The following is a 22,741-nucleotide window of genomic DNA, read 5'->3' on the forward strand; positions in this document are numbered from 1 at the left end:
CTTGGCAAGGCACGGCTTGGGACGGCACAGCTCGGGACGGCTTGGCACGGCTTGGCACGGCACAGCACGGCTCGGCGGGGCCGGGCCAGGCGGCCCGTCGGGGTTCCGTGCGGCGGGGGCGCCCCGCCCCACCCCGCCCCGGCCCGCCCCGCAGCGCGGCTCTTCTCTCCGCTGCAGCCCGGGATGGCGCCGCGGCGGGGCTGAGCGGCCGGGCCGGGGCCGGGATGGACGGCCCGAGCGGGGGCTGCCCGCCCGCCGCCACCGCCGCCCCGTCGCGGGCGAAGTTGCCGCTCGGCATCGTCTTCTCGACGGCGCTTTTCTGCGGGGAGGGGGCGGCGGCCGCCGTCCTCTGCCTCTCTTACGGCCACTCCGACGACCGCTTCTGGCTGGCGCTCACCATCTTCTTCGTGCTCTGCCCCTCCGTCCTGGTGCAGCTCACTCTCATCTTCGTGCACCGCGATCTCAGCCGTGACCGCCCCCTCGTCCTGCTCATGCACCTGCTCCAGCTTGGGCCCATCATCAGGTGAGCGCGGCGGGGGACACGGGGGACCCTTGGCAGGGATGCGGGGACCGGGCAGGGTGGGTGCTCCGGGCATTGGCTGTCAGCAGAAATCTGTCCGTGCAGCAAACCGCAGCGTGCCCAGAGCTGCTCCTGCCGGGTTCCCGGCCCCCTCCTCCCTGGGGGCACTGCTCCTCCCGGCCCAGGGGGTCTTCTGCTCGGCCACTCCTCCCCAGCGGTGCCGCGGTCCTGTGGGGGGTGCTGCCTGCTCTCCTGCCTGCTGGCCCCCCGTTCTGGGCAGGACTCGGCTCTCCCAGCCTGTTGCAACTCAGCTGCTAAAAAGGTTCTTCACACTGTCACTTTCTGCAGCCAGCGTCTCCCTCTGCCTTTGGGTTTTGCCATCGTCTTGCTTAGACTGGGAGCATAGATGCTAATCCCATCTGGAGTGCTTGAGGGTGAATAGAAACAGGGGTTCTGTCCCCTGGAAAAGGTCCCCAGGCCTGGGACAGGGAGGGGTTATGGGACATGGAAGAGAGAGGCTGGGTGCCAGAGTGGGGCTGGCATGGGAGCTGGGGAGCTGCTGGATCCTGCCGAGGAGAGGAGGGTGAGGGAGTGGATGTTGCACAAGCCAGAGAGATGCTGATCTCTCACTTCTTGGGAATGCTGCGGTGCCTCCCCGGGCTGCTGTCACCTTGGCCATCCCGCTCAGCAAGAGTGCACAGGGGTGCAGCTGTTGGCACAGTGAAGCCACCATCTCTGCAGGGCCCCTTCCCTGAGGCCAAGCTGGTAGCCACGCTTTGGGATGCACCGTACCCACAGAGCTGCAAAAGCACCGCGGCCTGTGCAGCGCTTCCTCCATCACCGGAAACAAGCGGGGTGCCGGGGACGTCCTTGTCACCACAGCTGATCTTCAGAGGTGGCTGGGAAGCCTCACCCTGGTGCCACCAGCCGTTAGAAGGGCTGTGGGTTCACATCAGTCTGTGCCGGCCCACAGTGGTGTGGAAGCTGTCACTGCGTGGACCACAGCCATCTGAGATGGTTGCAACGGTGTTTGGCTGCTTCAAAGAGCCAGCCAGAGCCACTCGGGGGGCTGCTTCAGGCGGCTCCTCAGGCTGGAGACAGAGCCCAGCCTGCTGGGAAGGTCTGGCAGGGCGCTGGGAGCTTGCAGGGACTGCCCTTGAAGCCAGGCCTTTTTGGATGAAACTGTTTTCCCATTAGAGTTTGCAATGAGCCACAATCGCTGGCCTGATCTGGCAAGAGAATTTATCCAAAAACCTCACTCCACTTGGGTCTGAAACAGAGCATTCTGCTGTCCTGATGAACACTCATAAATAATTACATCCTGTTGGTCCCCGAGTCAGTTTGTTCCCAGGCAGGAGCCAAGCCTGTTGGATGGGTCTCCCTCTGCTGATTGCCTCTGGCCCACCCAGCCCCCTGCATGGCTGTGTGCAAGGGGGCTGGGGGTCGCACTGGCCTTACAGTGGGGAACAGCGTGAGAGAAACTCACCTCCCTCCCCTGCACATAAGGGTGCCCCATGGCGAGAGGGCTGCGGAAGCATTGTCTTATCTGCCCATGTCACACTCGGCTTCACCCTGCGCTCCCCTTCCTGCTGTCCCCACCAAGAAGGAAGCCTGGAAGACTTCTGCTCAAGCGGAGAGATCAAAGACAACATCAGAGAGTTTCTCTTGCCTCTGCTTAGAGGAAGAGATGCCTTTTGTGCCAGTGGGGAAAACAGAGCCCGAGGGTGATTAACCACTTCCTACAGCTCTAGCTCCCACCAGAGCTCAGTTTCCACACCCTGGGTGCTGTACCTCTTGCAGCAGTTGTTGCACCTCTTGCTGGGGCAGTTGTTGTCCCCCTGCCCCACACACTTCACCCTGAGCGCTGGATCAGAGGAGCGGCCACCGGGCATCCCCATGGTCCTGGTGTGACCCCGCATCCTCACATCCCAGAGCCACCCGCAGTGCTGCTGAACAGTGGCCCAAAGCAGTCGGGCTGTGCCTGGCAAGAGCAGGGTCCAGCTGGCACCAGGAGAGGAGCAGCTGGAGGTGCCAGAAGTGGGACCAGGGGGCAGCAGGGAGGCTGGTGAGATGACAGCTGCCACGTCCCCACAGGTGCATGGAGGCTCTGGTGGTGTACTGCTGGTCGGGGAAGGAGGAGGAGCCCTATGTCACCATCACCCGCAAGCGGCGGCTGCGGAAAGGCTACGAGGTGGAGATGGAGCAGGAGGTGGGACACTCGGTGCGCCGGCTGGCCACGCACCGCAATGCCTTCAAGCGCATGGCGGTCATCCAGGCCTTCCTGGGCTCCACCCCACAGCTCACCCTCCAGCTCTACATCAGCATCCTGGAGAAATACGTCCCCGTTGCCCGAGGTAAGGGTGCCAAACACATAGGCTCCCCTGGGCTTTGCTTTTTCTCCATCACAGTTTTCCTGGCTGTTCTGAATGCAAGCAGCCACCGGCATTCCCTACAAATGACCGTGGCTTTGCAGCCATGGATGAAGGTGGTTCTTGAGATGCTCCTGGAGCAAATGGTGGGCTATGCTAGTGAGGCTCTTGGTCCGGGTGAGGGCAGAGGGATGCTCACAACACAGACTGTGCCCCACTCACCCTTGAGCAGATTTTCTTGCCCAAGGCAGGGGGGTTAGTAGGGAGCAAGCACAGGAACAGCCCCAGTTTGTCAAGGGTTTCTGGTTTATTGGTGTAGGGGGGAAATCTGGGAACAGAACCTCCTGCTGTCTGCAACTCTTCCACAGCCACCCCATCATGGGGCCTGTCACCACCAGCCATGAGCTGTCCCAGCACTGCTCACACTGAGCCTCCTCCTGCAAGTCCCGGTGCTTGGCACCCTGCATTTCTTAACCAGGGTTGGCACCCCACGCTTTATACTTGTGTTGGCACCCCATGCTTTGTACCCATGACAGAGAAGAGGTTGGACACAGCCTGGTCCCAGATGCTGCTTGACTCCTCTGTCTTCTCTCTCTGCAGCCGTCCTCATGGGCATCTGCCTGGTGTCAGTCACCTATGGAGCGCTGGTCTGCAACATCCTGGCCATCCAGGTCAAGTATGATGACTACAAGGTCCAGCTGCGGCCACTGGCCTTCCTCTGCATCGTGCTGTGGCGCAGCCTAGAAATCTCCACCCGCGTTGCCGTCCTCGTGCTCTTCAGCACCGTCTTCAAGCACTGGATCATCCCCATCGCCCTGGCCAACCTGCTGGTGGTCTTCTTCTTGCCTTGGGTGCAGTTCTGGCGGAGTGGAACCCGCTTGCCCGACAACATCGAGAAGAACTTCAGCCGGGTGGGCACTGTGGTGGTGCTTTGCGCCTTCACCCTCCTCTATGCCAGCATCAACATGTTCTGCTGGTCAGCCGTGCAGCTCAAGTTGGCTGACCGGGACCTCATTGACAAGTCACAGAACTGGGGCCGCCTGGCTGTGTACTATGTAGCCCGGCTGGCAGAGAACACGGCCCTCGTCATCCTCTGGTACTTCTTCAAGACGGACGTCTACGAGAACATCTGCACCCCACTGCTGGTGGTGCAGCTGCTCCTCGGCTACTGCCTGGCCATCTACTTCATGCTGCTCTTCTTCCAGTACCTGCACCCTTGCCGTCAGCTTTTCCGGCACAATGTCGCTGACTTTCTGCACTGCGTCTGCTGCCGGCGGCAAACGCTGGGGACCCCTCTGCGCCTCGAGGCACCCCACGAGCCTGGTGTGAGACACAGCATTGTCTGAGGCATGGCCAGCTCCCAGTTCCTCCAGCCAGTGATGGGTGTAGGGACGGGCAGCACTGGCAGCTGGAGGGGGCTCGCGGCATAATCATCATAGAATAATAGAATGTCCTCAGTTGGAAGGGACCCACAAGGATCATTGAGTCCAACTCCTGTCCATGCATGGGACAACCCCAAAATTCACACCATGTGTCTGAAGACATTGTCCAATTGCTTTTTGAACACTGTCAGGCTTGGGGCCATGACACCTCCCTGGAGAACCTGTTCCAGTGCTTCACCACCCTCTGAGTGAAGCTGTGCCAGAGGCAGGCGCTCCCTGGCCCTGCAGTGGCAGCGGATCCCAGCATGTCCCCACAGTGGCAGGGGGACAGGAGCGTGCCCGCCTGCCCAAGATGTGGGCAGGGACATGAAGGGCTTACCAGGTGCTCAAACCACTCACCATTGCATGCCGGCTGCCTTGTGAGGCATAGTCCCTGGGTGCCCAGACACCCTCGCCCACCCGCTATGGTACATATGGTGACCTTGGGGCCACAGGTGCTGGCGGGACTGTTTAAAACAGTAAAGAAACTTTGCTGTGGCTGCGCGTCCGGGTGCTGGCGGGTGACCGGTGACTCATGGGGAGGGTGGGGACTGTCCCGCTGGGGCTGACGTGGGTGTGCACACCCGCTCCCCACGTAGCCCTGGAACTCCTGGGTGCCCAGCCAGGGCTGCACCAGCGGGAAGTGGGGCTGGGGGAGCCCCACGATTGAGCTGATAAGGAGCATGGCGGGACGGGGGCCGGCTTCATCCTGCGCCTCCACCAGCATGGCTGTGGGCCAGGAGAAACCTGTCACACCAGCAAGGAGCAATCCTGCCCAACCTGTTTCTCCAGGCAGGAGGCCCCAGCACAGGCTGCTGTTCCCAGAAGGAGCGGTGGGTGCCACAGTGCTGAGGAAGGGTGGCTGGCACAGTGGTGGTGATGCGGATGGAACCCAGGAGTCCTCACCCCAAACCAGGACTGTGACCTCCTCTCCAGAAACTGTTTGTGGGGTCAGCTCAGTTTAAAGGGTCCTGGGTGCCAGGCTGAGGGTGCTGAGCACCCAGGGTTGCACACAGAGGTGCAGCACTGCCAGTGCTGAGGCACTGGGTGCTCAGTCTCAATTCCCCCTCCCTGGGGTGAATCTCTGGGCTGGATCCTGGCACCGGCGCAGTGCCATGCCTGCAGGATGCTTCTCCCTTCACAGTTTTCTTGTCAAACCAAGGGAGCAGAGGCTGGCAAGGGATACCAGCGAGGGGCACATCTGCTGAGCCCGGCACAGGACAGACCCTCTGCAACTTCCTCCCACCAGGAAATTCCTACTTTAAAAAAAAGCCCATTTTTGTCCCTGAAGTTTACAAAAAAAGCCCAAGAGGAGTAGCTCAATACCTGCAGTGCCTGGCCCTGGGGCCATGTGGGACTCCTCAGCAGGGGCCATGCCCAGCCAGTGGAGGGGGCTGGTTTCGGGGCTGGCCGATGGGGTCAGTCCTTCCTTCCTGGAAGGTGGCCTTTGAAACCAGCCGGTATTTCCTCAAAGGCTTCTCGGGGGAAAGTCCCCACAGTGCCGTTCCCGCGGCTGGGGCTGCCTCACCACCCACCACCTCCATAAAACCGCGGGCGGGCAGCGGCAGGCGGCAGCAGACAGCGGTGAGCAGGCACGAGGACATCGCGCCATGGGCAACTGGCTGGTCAACCACTGGTTCTCAGCCGCCGTCCTCGTGAGTGTGTGGGGCTGGGGGGGCTCGTCTGCCAGGAGGGTCTGGGGCAATGCAAGAGGTTATGGGGGCACAGTCTGGGCATGGCCCTGGGCGGCTCGTGGAGGAAATGGGGGCTGATTTACTGTCCTGTGGCTGGGCTGTGGGGGAGACAAGCAGCACCTCTGCTGGGCCAACCTGCAAATCCCTGGCACCCAGGGAGGGATGGGGTTCAGAAAACTTAAGACTTAAGGAAAACATGACTCAGATGAAAAGGGGGCAGTCCCACTGCAAAACTGAAAAATACCGCTGCTTTGCCTGGGGTCTCCCATGTACCTGTTCTCCCCCTGTGGGAGCAGGAGGCTCCCAGGAGATCTTGTGCCAGGGTAAGGAGGCTGGACCACAGGGATGATTTGCTGGTGCCATGCTGCAGCATCACTGGGGTAACAGGGCTTGTCTGGCGGCACTGTGCTGACTGCGTGAGAAGCTGCAAATGCATGGGAAAACGGCGGTTTGCAGAAAGTTGGGTTACTTTAATGTTTCAAACCACTTAAGAAAAAAAAAAATAAAAACAAGCAGCAAAGCAGAGTGGTTTTGAAAGCTCTGCAAAAAAATCCATGGCTGTGAGAGGGGCCAGTTTAGGTGCAGCAGGGTTAGGTGGGGGACAGCAGTGCAGTGGGGCTGGATGAGCCAGCTCCCTGCAGAATTTCCTCCTCTCAGAATCTTCTCTGCTCAGCTCTGACCACCCTCTGGCTCTGCCTTCCAGCCATGCAGGTGTTGCCTGCACCTGCCTTTCCTCCTTCCTCGTGGGCGGGTGATGCACAGAGACGTGGGTGACCAGACAGTTATTTTGCAAGACTCCCACACCTCTCCCCACCTTTGGCCCCATGTCCCAGCCCCATGCATGTTGCTCCAGCTCATAAGGAAGCAGGAGGGGATGTGCTGTCCTGCTGCACACACATCTGAGTGCTGGGAGGTGAGGGGGTTCCTGGGCTGGATTCCCTCATGAGGCCATGGCTTTCCACCGCAGGCAGCCTGGCTGGGCATCAACATCTTCCTCTTCACGTACTACTTTCTGTACTTCGACCGGGACGATCAGTACTTCTACACCAGGGCCATCCTTGGGGTAAGCTGCTCCCCCAAGGCACCTGCCTGACCACACATGTCCCTCAGAGCCCTTCTGCAGTGGGGTGGGGACTGCAGGACCCTGTGTCCCTTCCTTGTCCTGCCCTCTTCCAGCCCACCATCACCGCATCACAGTTCCCAGCCTGATCCCCATCTTGATCCCTGTCCTGTCCCAGCCCAGCATCACCCCACCCCAGCCCAACATCGCTCCCTCCCAGTCCTCCACCTCCCCTAGCTCGGCATCACCCCCTTCCCGTCCCCAGATCAGCATCACTCCTTCCCAGTTCCGCTCCTCTCCTGGCTCAGCATCACCCCCTCCCAGTATCACTCCCTCCTAGCACCCCCTTCAGCATTCCTGAAGTCTCAGCTCAGTGTCACTTGGCCCCATCCTGTCCCAGTCCTCGCACAGCACCGTGCTGGGCAGAGCCATGGGGGGCACCGTGGCTGCAGGCAGATGTACCCCATCGGCAGCATGGGACAATGGTGCTCACCCTCTCCCCAGTCTGCCTTAGCGTGGGCACGAGCATCGGCCAAGTGCCTCAACTTCAACAGCATGCTGATCCTACTGCCTGTCTGCCGCAACCTCCTCTCCTTCCTCCGCGGGACCTGCTCGGTGAGTGCCCCACAGTGACATGGTCAATGTGGCCATCCCTGTCCCCGTCCCCATCCCCATCCCTGTCCCCATCCTGAAGCCACCACCTCTCCCCGCAGTGCTGCCGGCGAACCCTGCGGAAGCAGCTGGACCACAACCTCACCTTCCACAAGCTGGTGGCCTACACGCTGGCCTTGCTCACAGGTATCACCCTGCACTGGGCTGGGACATGGTGGGGACCGGGAGGCAGGCAAGTGGGTGACTGCCTGTCCTCTGGCCAGCTGTGCACACCATCGCCCACCTCTTCAACCTGGAGCGCTACAACCAGAGCCAACAAGCCTCTGACCGCAGCCTCTCCGCCGTCCTCTCTGATATGCACCTGCAGGGCAGCAACAAGTGGCTGAACCCCATTCACTCCAACCAGACGGTGAGCGCCAGCTCTGGCATCCAGCCCCTTGCCACTGCTTGTCCCCTGCCTCGCTAACCCATCCTGCCACCCCTGCAGACCGTGGAATATGTGGCCTTCACCACCATCCCAGGGCTGACAGGGGTCATCATCACTCTGGCGCTCATCCTCATGGTCACATCCTCCACCGAGTTCATCCGCAGGAACTACTTCGAGGTCTTCTGGTACACACACCACCTCTTCGTCATCTACTTCATTGGCCTTGTCATCCACGGTGTCGCGTAAGGCTCCCTGAAATCAGGACAGCGATGGTCACGGGCCCCCCCATGGTGTAGCTCTGCCTGTCCTGGGGGAGTGGTGCAGCCTCAGGGGGGGTCCAGTGGGGCTGTGGGTTCCCCATTCCTGGGGCTAGCCAGCCCCACACAGCACAGCTCAGCCCTGGCCGGAGTGGCAGGAGCTGGCCCCCCAGCTCACCCCTCGCCTTCCCACAGAGGGCTGGTGCGTGGGCAGACAGCCGAGAGCATGGAGGAGGTGCATCCCCACCGCTGTGCCCACTATCTCACACAGAAGGAAGAGAACTGCTGGCATGACTGCTGCAAAGAGCCTGAGTTTGGGAGCATCCCTGCTGAGGTAGGGCGGCAGTGCGATGGCTGCAGCAGCGACGAGCACTTCCCTTGCCCTTGGGATGCTGCAGCCCTGGCTTCACCCAACCCTTCGCTTCCCACAGTCCTGGAAGTGGGTTCTGGCCCCTGTCATCCTCTACATCTTTGAGCGGCTCCTCCGGGTCTGGCGTGCACGGCAGAAGGTGGTTGTCACCAAGGTGGGTCCCGGAGTAGCCTGTGCCTGCTGCCAGCTCCTTCCCTTACAGCCACCTCCTTGCTGGGTGGCCATGGGGAGGTGGGCAGGGGACGCTGCTGAAGTCCCTTGTCCAGGGATGCTGAGGCCCATCCCTGCCCCACAGGTGGTCATGCACCCTGCCCGTGTGCTGGAGCTGCGGATGCAGAAGAAAGGCTTCCGTATGGAGGTGGGGCAGTACATCTTTGTCAACTGCCCTGCCATCTCCCTGCTGGAGTGGCACCCCTTCACCCTCACCTCAGCGCCCGAGGAGGACTACTTCTCCATCCATATCCGGGCGGCCGGTGACTGGACAGACACTCTCATTGACACCTTCCAGCAGCAGAATCCGAAGATGCCCAGGTAGGCTGGGGAGCACCCAAATGGACAACCCTGGGGATCTGGGGAGGCCATATCTCTTACCCATGCCGTTCCTCGGCCAGGATCGAGGTGGATGGCCCCTTCGGCACGGCCAGCGAAGATGTGTTCCAATACGAGGTGGCCATGCTGGTGGGAGCAGGCATCGGTGTCACCCCCTTCGCCTCCATCCTGAAGTCCATTTGGTACAAGTTCCAGCAGGATGACCAGACCCTCAAGACCAAGAAGGTATGGAGTGCCCCACGGGACCAGCCATGAGTTTCTTCATGGTGCGCTTCCCATTCTTGGATATCACACCCTTCCACTCCTGCTCTGCTCCACCTTGAGCAACCCCTCTCCTCTGCATCCCAGATCTACTTCTACTGGCTGTGCCGGGACACGGAAGCCTTCACCTGGTTCAATGACCTGCTCGCTTCGCTGGAGCAGAAGATGGCTGAGTCGGGCAAAGCGGACTTTCTCACCTACCGGCTCTTCCTCACTGGCTGGAACACCAGCATTGTGAGTTGATCATGGGCAGGCATGACTGCAAGAGGGCACACTGGGTGGCCAAGGCAGGCAGGAGAGGCAGGGCAAGCACAATAATGGTTTGTAAAAAGTCCAGGAACGATGTTTGGTGGGCATCAGCAATGGATGCTCCATGGTGAGGGACTGGAGGTGGGCTCACAGGTGGTGGTCAGGGTCCTTACCATACCTCCTCTGCCCAGGCCAACAACGTGGCGCTCCGCTTCGACACTCCTACGGACACAGTGACGGGCCTCAGGCACAAAACCATCTTTGGGCGGCCCATGTGGAACAGTGAGTTTGCAGCGGTGGCTGCAGCCCACCCCAGGTGAGAGCTGGGCAGGGGGTTCGGGGTGTCAGAGCTGGAAGAAATCCCTTCCTCCCCAGGACTCAGCACCAGGCTGCGCAGCGCTGACTTTGGGAGGGGTGTGCTCATCCCCTGCAGATTGTAGAGGCCCCAAAAAGTTCTTAAATGACTTTTTTTCTGAGCCACCCACCTGGTGCTGATGGCCCCGTGCTGTCTGCAGGTCGGTGGTCGGCGTGTTCCTCTGTGGGCCAGGGGCCTTGGCAAAGAGCCTGCAGAAGTCTTGCCACCAGCACTCCAGCCTGGACCCCAGGAAGGTCCAGTTCTACTTCAACAAGGAGAACTTTTAAGCAGGAAGCCAGGCTGGGTAGAGCATGGCCAAGGATAAGCATCTGCTGAAGAGTGTGTGCACTGAAGCCACGCGAGACATGGCAAGGTTCTCCTTCTCCATGAGAAACTCCAGGTTCAAATACTGCTGCCTTCCTCACCTGGTCTACAAGGGGTCCTCACAGGGGGAGCAGGCCTGTATTGTGAAAAAAGTGGAGCGAGGTGCTGTGATTCTGCTGCTGGAGCACTGGGAAACGGGGCAGCGCCCAGCGGGCTGGGCAGAAGCATGGGACAGGGATGGGGACAGGACAGGGACATTCCGAGAAGGCCCTGGGGGCCAAACGTGCCCCTCTAGGCTTAACCAGTCCTTTGTGTAAAAGGGTAAATTAAACTTTATTTTCTTTGCAATAAAAGCCACCGCAGTGACTCAGCACGTGCAAGCACAAAGGAGCCCGCTCTTTGCCCCTTGGTGGGGCTGTACTGAGGAATGTGGCTCTTCGCAAAGTCCCTGGGTACCCAGCCCAGTAAGGTGTCCCCCCCTCCACGGGGGCTCACTGCCACCCCCCAGAGCCAGCCAGCATCCCCTCTCAGGCACACACTGGCGCACAGGCCAAATTCAAACGCAGCTCAAGCAAAGGTAACAAATTCTGCTCAAGCATATGCAGAGAAGAGGTGAAAACCACCCACGCCAAGCAGGACGGTAAGTGATACAGCAATCGGATACGGAGCCCTTCCCGCCCGGTCAGCAGGGACAGAAAGCCGAGCTCCCTGTCCTGCCTGTCCCTTACACCCCTGTGAACAGCTGTGAGCAGCACAACACATAAAATCCCATGAGTAGATCTTGCCCTAGTGCTGGGGAGAAGGGAGGAAGGCGAGTGAAACAAGCCTGGAGCTGGGCCAGACTGTTCCCAGAACCCAACAGTCCCACTCTGGCCTCTACAAGAGACCAAACAAGGCAGCTGGAGAGATGGCTTTACTCAAACCCTTTGCCCACTTTATTTCAAAATCATAAAATATACACACAGAAAAAAGGATGAATGGGAGGGAAAAACATTAGTGGGGGAGAAGAACCCCCTCCCGAAGCACAGTATGAGCTCTGCCAGCCTCGGGAAGCAGCTGCCACGGAGCGTCACCACTGTCCAGGTGACGGCATCTCCACTATGTGCCTGCCAGGCCTGCAAGAAGGAAGGGGAGGAGAGTGAACCCCAGCACAGAGAGGAAAAGCAGGACAGAGCCCCATCCTGAGCACTCTCCAATTTACTGAAGGGGAGCAGGCACAGGCTGAGGCCAGGTTAAGGATGTCACCTGTCAGGGTGCTCCTGTAGACTTCTGGATTTGCTCCTTCAGAATAAGGATGCTCTGCCGCTGCTCCGGGGGCAGCATAGCGATCTGGTCCGCTGTCAGCTGCAGAACCTGCATGATCAGGGCTGCCTGTGGGCACAGGGGTGAGTCAGAGATGTGCTCTGCCGGAGCAGTCACAGATTATCGGCACCAGGAAGGGGCCGTCCCCACCACAGTGAGGCATGGAAGAAGTACTGCTCCTGGTGTCTCACCCTTTCCCTTTTGTCCTCTCACCTTCTCGTGATCCTGGGGTGTAACCTGGCTCTGTCCAGGGCTAAAGCCTCCGGGCTGCCCAGCTCCCTGGACTCCTGCCCCAGGAATGCCTCCTCCCTGCATGCCTGCCCCTGCCATGTTAGGGACCTGCAGGCACAAGAGAGGGGGTAAGGACCAAGAGGGCTCTGCACTCAGCTGTACAAATACAGGATGATCAGAGAGATGCCCCCACAGCCAGCCTGCAGATTCCTGAGCATGGAGACAGGCTACAGTGTGTTTTGCGTGCTCTTCTTTCCCTCCAACTCCTGCACTCTTTCCCGCACATCAGGAAGAGGTGGAGAGAAGCCTGAGCCTTGTCTCATTCCCAGCAGAATAGGCAGTGCCCATGGAGATGGGACAGATGCCCTGACCCCCTCCAAGAGCCACCAATCCAGGTGCTGCTCTGCAGGATGCCCTCCCTTCTCAGGCTGCTGCAGGACCTGATCACATCCCCCCACCCAGCCCCAATCTACAAGACACCATCAGCGCCCAACCAGCTGAGCAGAGGCGTATGTACCTGGCGGGGCCCCTGTGGGCCACTGGCTCCCATATTAAGTGGCCCAGGACCCTGTATCCCACCAGGCATGGGGCCACGTGGGCTGGGACCAGGCCCTCGAGGCTCCAGACCCCGGGGCTCCATCACCCTGGCCTCCATGGCCCTGGCCTCCAGCACTCTCGGCTCCAGGACCCGTGGCTCCAGGCCTCGTGCCTCCAGGGCTCGCGCCTCCAACACACGTGGCTCCAGCCCCCGCGGCTCCAGTCCTCGGGGATCTCTTCCGACTGCAGAGGAAAGACAAGGCAAGGTGTTGATGCGAGCAGTGCAGCAGGGAGCATGGGAGCAAGCCCACTGCCTCCTTTGGGCCTCCACACCAGAAGGTACAGGGCTAGGGGCAGAGGGGTCATGCCTGGAGGAAGCCTTTGCCCTGTGTGACTGCCCCTCCTTTCCCTGGAGTCAGTTGTTTCACTGCCCAACCCCCCTTCCTATGTCTTATGCCAGGGCAGCAGCCTCCATTCTGACTTCTTGTCTGTACCACCCATTGTTTCATGCCCCCTCTCTCACCTCGAGCATCCATCAAGGGCCCCCGTGGCTCTCCCATCAGCGGTCGGGGTTCTCCCATGGGTCCCCCCCTCATCTCATGTGGGGGGCCACGGCTGTCATGACCAGGCATATGGTGCATAGGGGCTCCCTGGTGGGGTGGCCCAAGGTAACCTCTGATGCAGAGAGAGGAGAGCAAAGCAGGAGGAGGAGAAAAAGCGAGAGAGTGTGAATCAGACGCTGGCTTGGCACGGTCTGGGCAGAGCACTGGGACTGCCCCCAAAGGTGGCCGCAGGGGAGGTGGGTGAGGCTGGCGCAGGGACGGGTGCCGGCAGCCCCACACCACAGGGCTGCTGTCACCACCCTGGGGATGCCCTGTCCCCAGGGACATGGGCACACAGGCTTCCAACCAGGCAGTGGTGACTCCTGGAAGGCTGGTGCCATCCCTGTCTTCAGCAAGAGATTACCCTTGGGCAGGGGACCATACCAAGGGCTCCTCTCCTTCCCTCTCCCCTCACCTGGGCTCCACTTCTCCAGTAACTGAGAGCAGGGTCCCTCCGCGAGGGTCATTCGGGGCATCTCCCAAAAGGCCTCGGGGCGGCGGGCCACTGGCAGGCAGAGGTCCACGCTGCATAGGGGCCCTCGGATCTGGCATGGGCACTGCCAGGGAGACACACAAGAGCTCGTGAGGATCTGCATAACCAGGGCCGTGCTCAGACTGTCCCCCAGTGCTCTCGGGGTGGCCTGGCTGCTCCCCAGCACGCAGGGGGTGAGCCGTGCTGACTGCCAGGGAGGACAGCCTCTCGCACAAGGCTGGAGTGCACTGAAGCCCCTTCCCTGGCTGCTGATTTTATGCCTCTCTTTCCCTCTCTGGCTCTACCTCAGGCTCCTTATGGCACCAGGTGGCCAAACTAAGCGTGGGTGCCCCCGTGACAATCCCTACAAGCGTGGGCATCAACTCCGTGCTGACGCAGGGCCAGAAGCAAAGCAAGACCTGGAATGGTCCTGGTAGAGAGGTGACAAGGTGGGCTGGATCCTACGGAAAGGACGCTCTCTTTTCCACAAGCTCTGTGCACAGCATTAGGCTGTTGTCTCCTCCAGCTTGGGAGGAAACCCTGCCACCTCTTCCTCCTCCTCCTGCTCTTAACCCTGCCAGGCTACACAGAATGATACGCCAGATCCCGACCCTGAGCACAAGGGGGTGAAAGCTGCTCTGTGCACACTCCACAACGAGCTCCATGGGAGGAGCGAGCTGGCAGGTGCTGGGATACCTTGAACGCGTTCGATAGACGCAGGCCTGGCAGGTCCCACGGGCGAGAGCTGCAGGTTCCCTGGGCAAGCAGCAGGAAAAGAGGGAGAAGAGCAAACACGTAAATAGTGTATGCACACATGCACTCAGCCTTGGGGACAGTGCTACCTGCAGGGTCACCTCTGCTCCCTGAAGTCCCCCAGAAAACCTACAGAGAAGATGCTGCAAGTCTGGCTTTATCAACCTCATCCGTTAATGCCACCCCTGTCATCAGAGGTGTGACAGCCAGCTTGGCACGGCTCTTCCCTCACTCACTGCATGAACATTCAGGGCAGGATGTCCTGCTGAGAGAATCGGCATCCGGGGGGATCATACTGACCCCCACAATACACAGCCAGACAGCTTCTGCTCCTGCCCACAGCTTCCTATGGCACTCCTCAGTGCCAGCTTTTTGCCTGCTCTCCAAAACCTTCCGGGTGCCAAGAACTACCATGTTGTTCTCAGGAAGATGGTGCCCCCCGCAAAGAAAATGAGAATCAGTTCTCCCTAAGCACTTAAGAGCAGAGGATCTCAGAACAGTCTTGCCACACTCCTGAAACAAGGCCTACAATACAAATTAAGGCAAAAGGGGTTTTAACTGCCTGTGTGCCTTCTTACTGGGAGAACAGGAACGTCCTGGTTGTGCCAACCCCGGCGCGTGGCTTGATGGGGCAGCCAGGAAATGCATGAACCTGCATGAACCGTAAGCAATCCGGCCCCAGGGCTGGGCCGTACAGACCGTGCCTGCGGAAGCAGAGCCAAGCCATCGTCACCGGGAAATACCCCGCCAAGCCTCACACTCACTGTCACAAGCAAAAGCGAAGGTCCAGCTCCCTCTGCCGGGCACCACACAGGGAGCGCTGGGAGAGGCGGCAGCAGCACAAGCTGCTTCCCAGCACCCAGGCAGCGAAGGAGCGGGACAGGGACCAGAGAAGAGCGAGCTCTGCCCATCTGCACAAGCACAGGGACAGCCACAGGTTCACAGAGAGATGGAAACACAGGTACGACCCGCTCCGCGGGGCTCTGCAGGGACCAGCAGCTCTCCTGGATTCCAGGACATGTCTGCACAACATGGTGCAGAACAAGCTGGGAGCAAACTGGTGCATGGGCTGGGGTCCTGGAACAGGAGAGCTGCTACCACAGCCTTGCGCCTAAGCGAGTAAACCCGGGGGCAGCCCAGCACTGTGGGAGCTGCCCCAGATCCAGGGACAGGCAGGCTGGCAGCTGGCTGGCAGGGGCTCTTGGCGCAGCACTGCTTGGCAACCGTGGCCTGGGTCCCGCTGGAGCGAGGCTCCTGTAATGCACAGCACTAACCCATGTCTGTTTTACCTTGTCCACGCTCCAAGGGGACTGGCCCTGCTCCTGGCATCCCAACCTGAGGCTGCATCCCACCTGAGAGGGAATAGGCAGAGTTCAGATCCCTTCTCAGCCATCCCTTTGGCCTTAAATACCTCCCCTGCCTTCCCAGCTCCTGGGAAGTTTATTTTATTGGTGTTGGTCTCCCACAGAGATAAACCAACTTTCTCAACTGCAGCTGGCAGCAGTAACAACCACAAGACACAGTACAGGACTGTATGTGCTCTCACGGGGCCAAGCCCTTCAGTTAAGGAGAAGGTAAAGGGGGGGACACCTGCAGGATCGATGGGCCCAGGGCACCGTTCAGCTAAAACTCACCTCCTGGAGCCATGGGGCCAGGGCCTGGGCCCTGCACAGCGGCTGCCATCTGTCCCGGACCCGGCACTCCTCCCTGCATGGGCTGCATCAGGGGAGGAGCGCCATTCACGTGCATCCCACCCTGCCCAGGAGAGAAACTAGACTTCAGCAAAACTCCATCACCACAGCCCGAGCTGGGAGAGATGGAACCAGCAACACCCGCCCCTTCCCTGCACAGCACTGTGTCCCACAGGCTCTTACTATGGGCTGTGGCTGGGACGATGGGGTGTTCTGTGGGTTCAGCTGCGCATTTGGCCCTGGCCCAGGCCCTGGGCCCGGTGCAGGCCCTGGCCCCGGCACTGGCTGCTGGTTGCCTGGGATCAGAGGAGGAACACTGGTCTGGCGATGCAGGATTTTCTAGAAGCAGAAGAAGGAGAAAGGAATTTTTCTTCCGCTCCCCACTCCACAGCAGGCTGTCAGTGTTATCCTACCGACCCCAATGAGGCAGCAAGGGACAAACCAGCGCGATCTCAGGGTCGACAATCCTCATGACGACCTGGGCCTGCAGCAGGGCATAAGCCAACTGGGGGTTCTGGAGCAGCATGTTCCTGGCTTCCTGGGGGCTGTTCTGGACACACAACTGAGAAGACACACGCAGATCAGAGCTCTGGCAAGGCACCACGGGCTGTGAAGGCACGGGAAGTGGTGGCAGAAGCCGTGCTCACAGAGTGAGGGCATCTCTCTGCTTCACTCACCTTCATCTGCTTCATCAGCTCAAACATCTGCTCGGGCGGCAGGCTGGCTACTGCCCGGCTGATGGACTCGGGGGCATCTTCAGGATTGACAGGGTCCCCATAGGGTGACTCTATGATGGGTGCGCCTGTGCCCAAGCCTGCAACAGAGTTTGTGATCTCATACAGCAACATGAAACAGCCATTTTTAATGGGCTCATGAGAAGAGAGGGGAGAGGCTGGCAGTGAAAACAGGGAGATTATCTGGGAAAGAAAACACAGCGCTGAGCCCATGCATCCCTCTGCAAAACTATTTGCTACATGGCTTGGAGCACATCAGCTCTGCGAGGCCTCCTCCCCACCAGCCTCACAGAAGAATGCCTTGTAACACTGAAAAAAATGGGCCCAGCACAACATCAGTGCACTCTCCACCACAAAATTCAGACTCACTCTTCAGCTCCTCCTTGTTCTTCTCGCTGGCCGCATTGTCGACACGCAGGGCCCTCCCGCTGAACTCTCGCCCGTTCAGGTTCCGCATGGCACTGAGGGCCGTCTCCTGGTCTTGGTACTCGCAGAAGCCATAGCCCTTTGGCTTTCCCGTCTCCCTGTCATAGACCAGCCTGCACAGCGAGGAGGAGAGAACCAGCACTGCTGAGAGCAGCACAGGCAGCGTGCAGTGCTCACAGCTTCCCAACACTCAGGAGGGGCTATTGGGTTCACCACACAGGAGCAATGGGGAGCAGAGTGAAGTTACTGCACTCTGGTCAAGAAATGCAAGAGCCAGCAAAAAGGCCTCCCAGATCCAGGCCGATGGGTATTTCCAGAGCTCCAGTGTCCAGGAATGCCACTGGCACATTGTGCTTCCTGTGACCCAAGGCAACTCCTGGGGGCACAGGACTAGACTGGCTGCTCCTGGAGCTCCCAATCCCCTACCTGATTGCTCTCTGAAGCCTGGTGCCAAGCCAGGAAAACATCCCTGCTGAGCCACTGTGATGGGAGAGCTCTGCATCTCCATCTCTCTGCACCGAGACTGATCAGAACCTGAGGACTGATCTGCCCCAGCTCCACACCACAGCAGGGCAGCACCTCCAAGCTGGAGCACCATGCCCACCTTCAGGCTGTTGTGCTTGGCCTGTTATTCCCTACATCTCCAGGTGACCTCGGCACAGGACCTCAGTGCCTGAACAGCTGTCACAGCCTCACACCCCCAAGAAGCTGCACTGCTCTGCACCACTTTGCCTGCGGGTCAGCTCTGCCCAGCGTGTGCTGCACAGCACCATGCTGCCCGTGAGGCTCCGGGCCAGATTTATCATACAATCATAGAATAGGGGAGGTTTAGATTGGATATTAGGAAAAGGTTTTTCACAGAAAGGGTTGTCAGGCATTGGAACAGGCTGCCCAGGGCAGTGGTGGAGTCACCATCCCTGGAGGGGTTTAAAAGACGAGCTTCTTAGGGACATGGTTTAGTGCTGGAGCTACATTAGGTTATGGTTGGACTTGATGATCATGAGGGTCTCTTCCAACTGAAATGAGTCTGTGTTTCTGTCTACCACCTCTCTGGGCAACCTGGGCCAGTGTTTCACCACCCTCACTGTAAAAAATGTCTTTCTCATGTCCAGCCTGAATCTCCCCTCCTTTAGTTTAAAACCATCATCCCCTGTCCTGTTGCAACAGGCCCAGCTAAAAAGCCTGTCTCCATCTTTCTTATCAGACCATTTTAAGCACTGAAAGGCCACAATAAGGTCTCCCCGGAGCTTCTCTTCCCCAGGCTGAACACCCCAACTCTCTCAGCCTGTCTTCCCAGCAGAGCTGTTCCAGCCTCGGATCATTCCTGTGGCTCCTCTGGCCCCTCTCCAACAGGTCCATGCCTGCCCTGTGCTAAGGGCTCCAGAGATGGATGCAGGACTCCCGCAGCCGCTCTCACCTGAAGCTGACCACAGGCCCGACCTCTGAGAAAATGTCCTTCAGCTGCTCCTCGGTGGCCTCGTACGGGATGTTCCCCACTGCAGGAAAGACACGGTCAGCGCGGCGGCCCAGGGCTGCGCGGACGCCGGCCCCGAGCGGCGCGGAGGGCTCGGCTGGCCGGCCCGCCCTCCCTCACCCCCGGCCTGGCCCGGCCCGGCCCGGCCCCGCGGCGCTCACCGAAGACGGAGCGCAGTGAACGATCCACGGCGGGGTCCCGCACCGACAGCCCCGCCATCCCGCCGCCCGGGCCTCGCCGCCGCTTCCGGTCCCTCACCCTACGTCACCCCCCCGCTTCCGCCCACGCCCACAACAAATATGGCGGCGGCGCGGAGGGGAAAAGGCTCCGGCGGGAAACACGGGACGCGCCACTGATGTCTGCGCGCCGCGATCCGGGGTAGGAGCGGGGCAGGGGGGCCGGGGGGCCGGGACACCCGGGCGGGGGGTGGTGTGGCCTCGGGGAGCCCTTCGCGGGACACCCGGCCAGGAGATGCCAGCTCCTGGGGCAGCCCCACACCCTCAGCGGGCACGGTTCCCCGGGTAACCCACACCCGGGATACCCCATCCCCGGGGCACCCTGTCCCCAGTCACCCCATCCCCTGGGACACCCCACCCATTCCCACCCGGGCACTCCCTTCTGCCACACCCCGGGAACCCCGTCCTCTGGGTACCCCATCGCCAGGCACCCCATCCCGTGAAGCGCCCCATTTCCCTCCCCAGAGTACCCCGGGACACCACCCCCAGGCACCCCATCCCTTGGGGTTCCCTATCCCTGGTCCCCCCATCCCCGTCACCCCAGCCAGCCCCCTGCCCTGGGGTGCAGCCGAGGCTCCAATGCCCCCAGCATGGTGGTGCCAGAGACCCCCACCAGCCCCGGGTCCCCCCTTTGTCAGCCTGACACCCTGTGCCCACTCGGCAGGTGGCCACGTCCCTGCCAGCTGGTGACATCCTTCTGTCCTGGGGCTTGGCAGGATGGAGGGCAGGGATGTCCCCATCCTCATCCCTGCCCTGGCCACAGAGCAGCAGTTTGCCCAGCGCCTCAGGTGAGCCTGCAATGGGGAACGGGAGCCCTGTGGCTGCTCTGGCAGGGTGCAGGTGGGGCTGGCGGGGTGCAGATGGGGAGGAGAGCTCAGAGGGCCCAGCCCTGCACCCAGTGGGTGTAGTGAATAAGGCACAACTCTCTTTTTTTAGACGCAAAGAGACATTTACTACAAATTCAGGCTTGTATTTATACTTGCTGGGTTGCTTGCTCAAGCATTGCTGGTTTGCTAAATTAGGCATTACATAAGTGATACATTTTGCATTCCCACCAGAACTGCTACCATAAAAGCATTTTTTTGGTCTATCACAAGTTACCCCCCTGTCCTTGATGTATCAAGTCCCATACAGTCCTTGCTTCTTGTATTATTCCACCAACGCTTGTTCTCATGCCATTGACTCTTGCAGTTTCTCGTAGACCTGGTGTCAGAATGCTGTCACAAGTGGTGATCTCTGTGGTGGGACTGGGGAGGGCCTGACCGTGCCTTGGCCTTGCAGGGAGCGTTTGGAAGAGGAGCAGCTCCTGGATGGGCGCTACCGGCTTCAGGAGTTGCCAGGGGGCCGTGTGGCGCTGCCCGTGTTGGAGGAGAAGCTCTCCCGTCTATGGCTGCCGCAGGAGATGCCCTGTGAGCTGCTCCGGATCCAGGTTGGGAGGGACCCCTCGCCCTGAGCCCTGCTGTGGGGCACTGGGATCTCAGCCCCGCATGCTGCATCCCCCCCACAGGACCCTGTCCCCTCCAGGGCAGCCCGCAGGCGGACACCTGCCCAGAAGCTGCGGGATGAGCTGCAGCGGCTGCTGGGTGAGAGCTGGTCAGAGGAGCTGGCGTGTGATGTGCCCCATGCCTGGCAGCGGCACGGGGACCTGGTCCTGCTGAGCGAGGACAGCTTCAGGGCTGCGGCATGGGACAAGCTGGGTAAGGGGGAGCCTGCCCAGGTCTGGCCTGCAGAGCTGCCCTGGCATTTCCCAAAGCTCCCAGGATGGGTGCATTGCAGGTCCAGTGCTCTGGGAGACGGTTGCTTCGGCTCTGGGTGCCCAGCGGCTGGCCAGGCGAGGACGGGTATTGCCAGACGGGATGCGGTCCCCCAGTGTCACCCTGCTGCTGGGCCAGGATGGCTGGGTGGAGCATGTGGACAACGGGATCAGGTAGGAGCTGCAGCACAGGATTTGGCCGGGGCAGGGAAGGGGCTGCCCTCACTGGGTGCTGGTGTTTCCCAGGTACACGTTTGACGTGACCAAGTGCATGTTCTCACTGGGCAACATCACAGAGAAGCTGCGGGTGGCCTCGCTGCCCTGCTCCGGGGAGGTCCTGGTGGATCTCTACGCAGGTAATGCGGGTGGCGGAGGAGTTTGGCAGGGCAGGCTTGCAGAGGCAGGCAGGCAGAGAGTGGTGATGCAGGTACCGATGGCATCCAGGTGGATGTGGAATGTCATTTCCAGCCCAGACTGGAAAAATTCCCAGGCTTAGAGCTCCTGCCCCATCTGTGAGCCCCCAGCTAACCTGGCACTGCTGTCCCTCATGTGTCCCTGTTGCCTTTGGGCACGCGGAATGCCCTTGCTCTCAGGCTCTGCAGGGCACTGCTTTGTACCTAGTGCTGGTCACAGGAATCATTTGGATCCATGGAAAAGATTTGCCCTGATATTGTTTCTGAAAAATTCCTGAAGGTGTCCTGAGCATGTACTGATGTGCTTTCATGACAAGCTGGCACTAACTGAAGTGTCCTGGGCTGTGAGGTGAGTGGGAATATCACATCAGGCATTTGCCTGTTTGGAGAGCCACTGTTTTGCACTTGGGGAAGTTAATGCTTCCAATATGTGCTGCACAGAAAGGATGTGGCACTCACAAAACCACTCTGGATTAATTAAAATAAATGGTAGTCTGGGCACTTCTACACAGAGTGGAAGCAGAGCAGGGCAGGTCTTTAGCTAATGGCTAAAGACTGAAGGTAAAATAAGCTCCTCTGTAAACATTTTTCAAGACAGATTTTGCTTTTGTGGAGGCAAGGGGTGATGAATTTCCGTCTTCCCAGCATCTGGGCTTGTTCTGACCTAGAGCAAAGCAGACACAGAAAGCCAGGGTGGTGATCTGCATCCACGCTGCCTCCGAGGATGAACACAGTACCCAGGGTGCCCAGACCCTGCCCCCAGCTACTGTCCTGTCTTCTGTCCCCAGGCATCGGTTATTTCACGCTGCCGTACCTGGTTCATGCTGGGGCTGCCTTCGCCCACGCCTGCGAGTGGAATGGCCACGCTGTGGAGGCCCTGCGGAGGAACCTGGTGCTGAACGGCGTGCAGGACCGCTGCCGTGTCCACCATGGGGACAGCAGGCAGGTGAGCAGTGCTGACCAGCCACAGCCCCCCAGCCCCACACGGCTTCCCCTTCACCTGCCCTCTCCTTCCAGCTGGAGCTGCGGGACGTAGCAGACCGAGTGAACCTGGGACTGATTCCCAGCTCGGAGGAAGGCTGGCCCATGGCCTGCCGCGTCCTGAAGGACACGGGTGGGGTTCTCCACATCCACCACAATGTGGAGACTCTCCCCACACCAGCCCCACTGCAGACCCAAGTCCTGCAGGCTGAGCACAAGTCTCCGGAGGGAACTGGCAACGATGGAGAGGCACAGCACCCAACAGAGGATGGCGGGAAGGAGACACTGGGGGCCAGGATCAGACCCGAGTGGCAGAGGTGGGCTGAAGCCACAGCGTCTCGGATCCAGGGACTGCTGGCAGAGGTGCGTGGGCAGCAGTGGTGTACCAGCATCCTGCACATTGAGGCAGTGAAGTCCTACGCACCCCATGTGCATCACCTTGTGCTGGACCTTGAGTGCCGGCCAACGTTGCCCACCTAGCTGGCTCCAGTTTGTACGACTTGCTGGTGTTGGGTCATCGGCGGCCAGGAGATGCTGCCATTGCCTGCTGCCAGCCTGGATGCGCTCTATGTCCCCTCGTTCCCAAGCGGCAGTGCTGCCCGGCAGTGCCTCCCTGTACCCACTTCTGATACTGCAGAAGACAGTGGTAACTGAAATTTATTGAGATC

The 22,741-nt window shown here is 60.0% G+C and overlaps 4 protein-coding genes across 8 annotated transcripts; 3 read left to right on the top strand and 1 right to left on the bottom strand.

Moving 5' to 3' along the window:
- The first annotated feature begins 147 nt into the window (after positions 1-147).
- On the top strand, positions 148-4,799 carry LOC309444361 (XK-related protein 2-like). The gene is made up of 3 exons (XM_082062115.1): positions 148-523; positions 2,615-2,874; positions 3,490-4,799. Exons 1-3 carry the CDS (start codon positions 225-227, stop codon positions 4,233-4,235), a joined length of 1,305 nt encoding a protein of 434 aa, XP_081918241.1. The 5' UTR covers positions 148-224; the 3' UTR covers positions 4,236-4,799.
- A 201-nt stretch (positions 4,800-5,000) lies between these two features.
- NOX1 (NADPH oxidase 1) lies at positions 5,001-10,825 on the top strand. 2 transcript variants are annotated; one of them, XM_082062113.1, is made up of 13 exons: positions 5,001-5,894; positions 6,972-7,067; positions 7,569-7,679; positions 7,778-7,862; positions 7,940-8,085; positions 8,164-8,345; positions 8,556-8,694; positions 8,792-8,884; positions 9,026-9,261; positions 9,342-9,504; positions 9,628-9,774; positions 9,981-10,105; positions 10,305-10,825. In XM_082062113.1, exons 1-13 carry the CDS (start codon positions 5,724-5,726, stop codon positions 10,429-10,431), a joined length of 1,821 nt encoding a protein of 606 aa, XP_081918239.1. In that variant the 5' UTR covers positions 5,001-5,723; the 3' UTR covers positions 10,432-10,825. The 2 variants fall into 2 exon arrangements, with proteins under 2 accessions (XP_081918239.1, XP_081918240.1); XM_082062114.1 differs by having other exon boundaries at positions 5,759-5,965.
- A 542-nt stretch (positions 10,826-11,367) lies between these two features.
- CSTF2 (cleavage stimulation factor subunit 2) lies at positions 11,368-18,954 on the bottom strand. Of its 3 annotated transcripts, XM_082062181.1 has the most exons (15): positions 18,852-18,954; positions 18,634-18,712; positions 17,160-17,329; positions 16,734-16,870; positions 16,499-16,618; positions 16,240-16,395; positions 16,000-16,120; positions 15,655-15,717; positions 14,309-14,368; positions 13,556-13,697; positions 13,062-13,213; positions 12,519-12,781; positions 11,984-12,109; positions 11,714-11,839; positions 11,368-11,583 (listed from the first exon to the last, which is right to left on the bottom strand). In XM_082062181.1, the coding sequence occupies exons 1-14, from the start codon at positions 18,907-18,909 to the stop codon at positions 11,717-11,719; spliced, it is 1,770 nt and encodes a 589-aa protein (XP_081918307.1). In that variant the 5' UTR covers positions 18,910-18,954; the 3' UTR covers positions 11,368-11,583; positions 11,714-11,716. The 3 variants fall into 3 exon arrangements, with proteins under 3 accessions (XP_081918307.1, XP_081918308.1, XP_081918309.1); XM_082062182.1 differs by lacking the exon at positions 14,309-14,368 and having other exon boundaries at positions 11,369-11,583; XM_082062183.1 differs by lacking the exons at positions 13,062-13,213; positions 13,556-13,697; positions 14,309-14,368 and having other exon boundaries at positions 11,370-11,583.
- Positions 18,955-18,960: 6 nt separating this feature from the next.
- On the top strand, positions 18,961-22,553 carry TRMT12 (tRNA methyltransferase 12 homolog; the record flags this gene model as incomplete). 2 transcript variants are annotated; one of them, XM_082062184.1, is made up of 8 exons in its annotated part: positions 18,961-19,068; positions 19,591-19,714; positions 20,208-20,355; positions 20,434-20,623; positions 20,703-20,853; positions 20,926-21,035; positions 21,881-22,038; positions 22,110-22,553. In XM_082062184.1, the coding sequence occupies exons 2-8, from the start codon at positions 19,644-19,646 to the stop codon at positions 22,551-22,553; spliced, it is 1,272 nt and encodes a 423-aa protein (XP_081918310.1). In that variant the 5' UTR covers positions 18,961-19,068; positions 19,591-19,643. The 2 variants fall into 2 exon arrangements, with proteins under 2 accessions (XP_081918310.1, XP_081918311.1); XM_082062185.1 differs by having other exon boundaries at positions 20,709-20,853.
- Between the last annotated feature and the right edge of the window lie 188 nt (positions 22,554-22,741).

This window comes from Streptopelia decaocto (genome assembly GCF_964273445.1).
Source record: "Streptopelia decaocto genome assembly, chromosome: 10".
In the NCBI taxonomy this organism is placed as follows: domain Eukaryota; kingdom Metazoa; phylum Chordata; class Aves; order Columbiformes; family Columbidae; genus Streptopelia; species Streptopelia decaocto.

Coding starts and splice junctions, on each gene's coding strand:
- LOC309444361 (XM_082062115.1), top strand. CDS start 225: ATGGACGGCCCGAGCGGGGGCTGCCCGCCCGCCGCCACCGCCGCCCCG. Junction 524..2,614: donor CAGCTTGGGCCCATCATCAG/GTGAGCGCGGCG, acceptor ACGTCCCCACAG/GTGCATGGAGGCTCTGGTGG. Junction 2,875..3,489: donor ATACGTCCCCGTTGCCCGAG/GTAAGGGTGCCA, acceptor CTCTCTCTGCAG/CCGTCCTCATGGGCATCTGC.
- CSTF2 (XM_082062181.1), bottom strand. CDS start 18,909: ATGGCGGGGCTGTCGGTGCGGGACCCCGCCGTGGATCGTTCACTGCGC. Junction 13,214..13,555: donor ACTGGAGAAGTGGAGCCCAG/GTGAGGGGAGAG, acceptor TCTCTGCATCAG/AGGTTACCTTGGGCCACCCC. Junction 11,840..11,983: donor CACCCCAGGATCACGAGAAG/GTGAGAGGACAA, acceptor CTGTGCCCACAG/GCAGCCCTGATCATGCAGGT.
- NOX1 (XM_082062113.1), top strand. CDS start 5,724: ATGGGGTCAGTCCTTCCTTCCTGGAAGGTGGCCTTTGAAACCAGCCGG. Junction 7,068..7,568: donor ACACCAGGGCCATCCTTGGG/GTAAGCTGCTCC, acceptor CCCTCTCCCCAG/TCTGCCTTAGCGTGGGCACG. Junction 8,346..8,555: donor CTTGTCATCCACGGTGTCGC/GTAAGGCTCCCT, acceptor GCCTTCCCACAG/AGGGCTGGTGCGTGGGCAGA.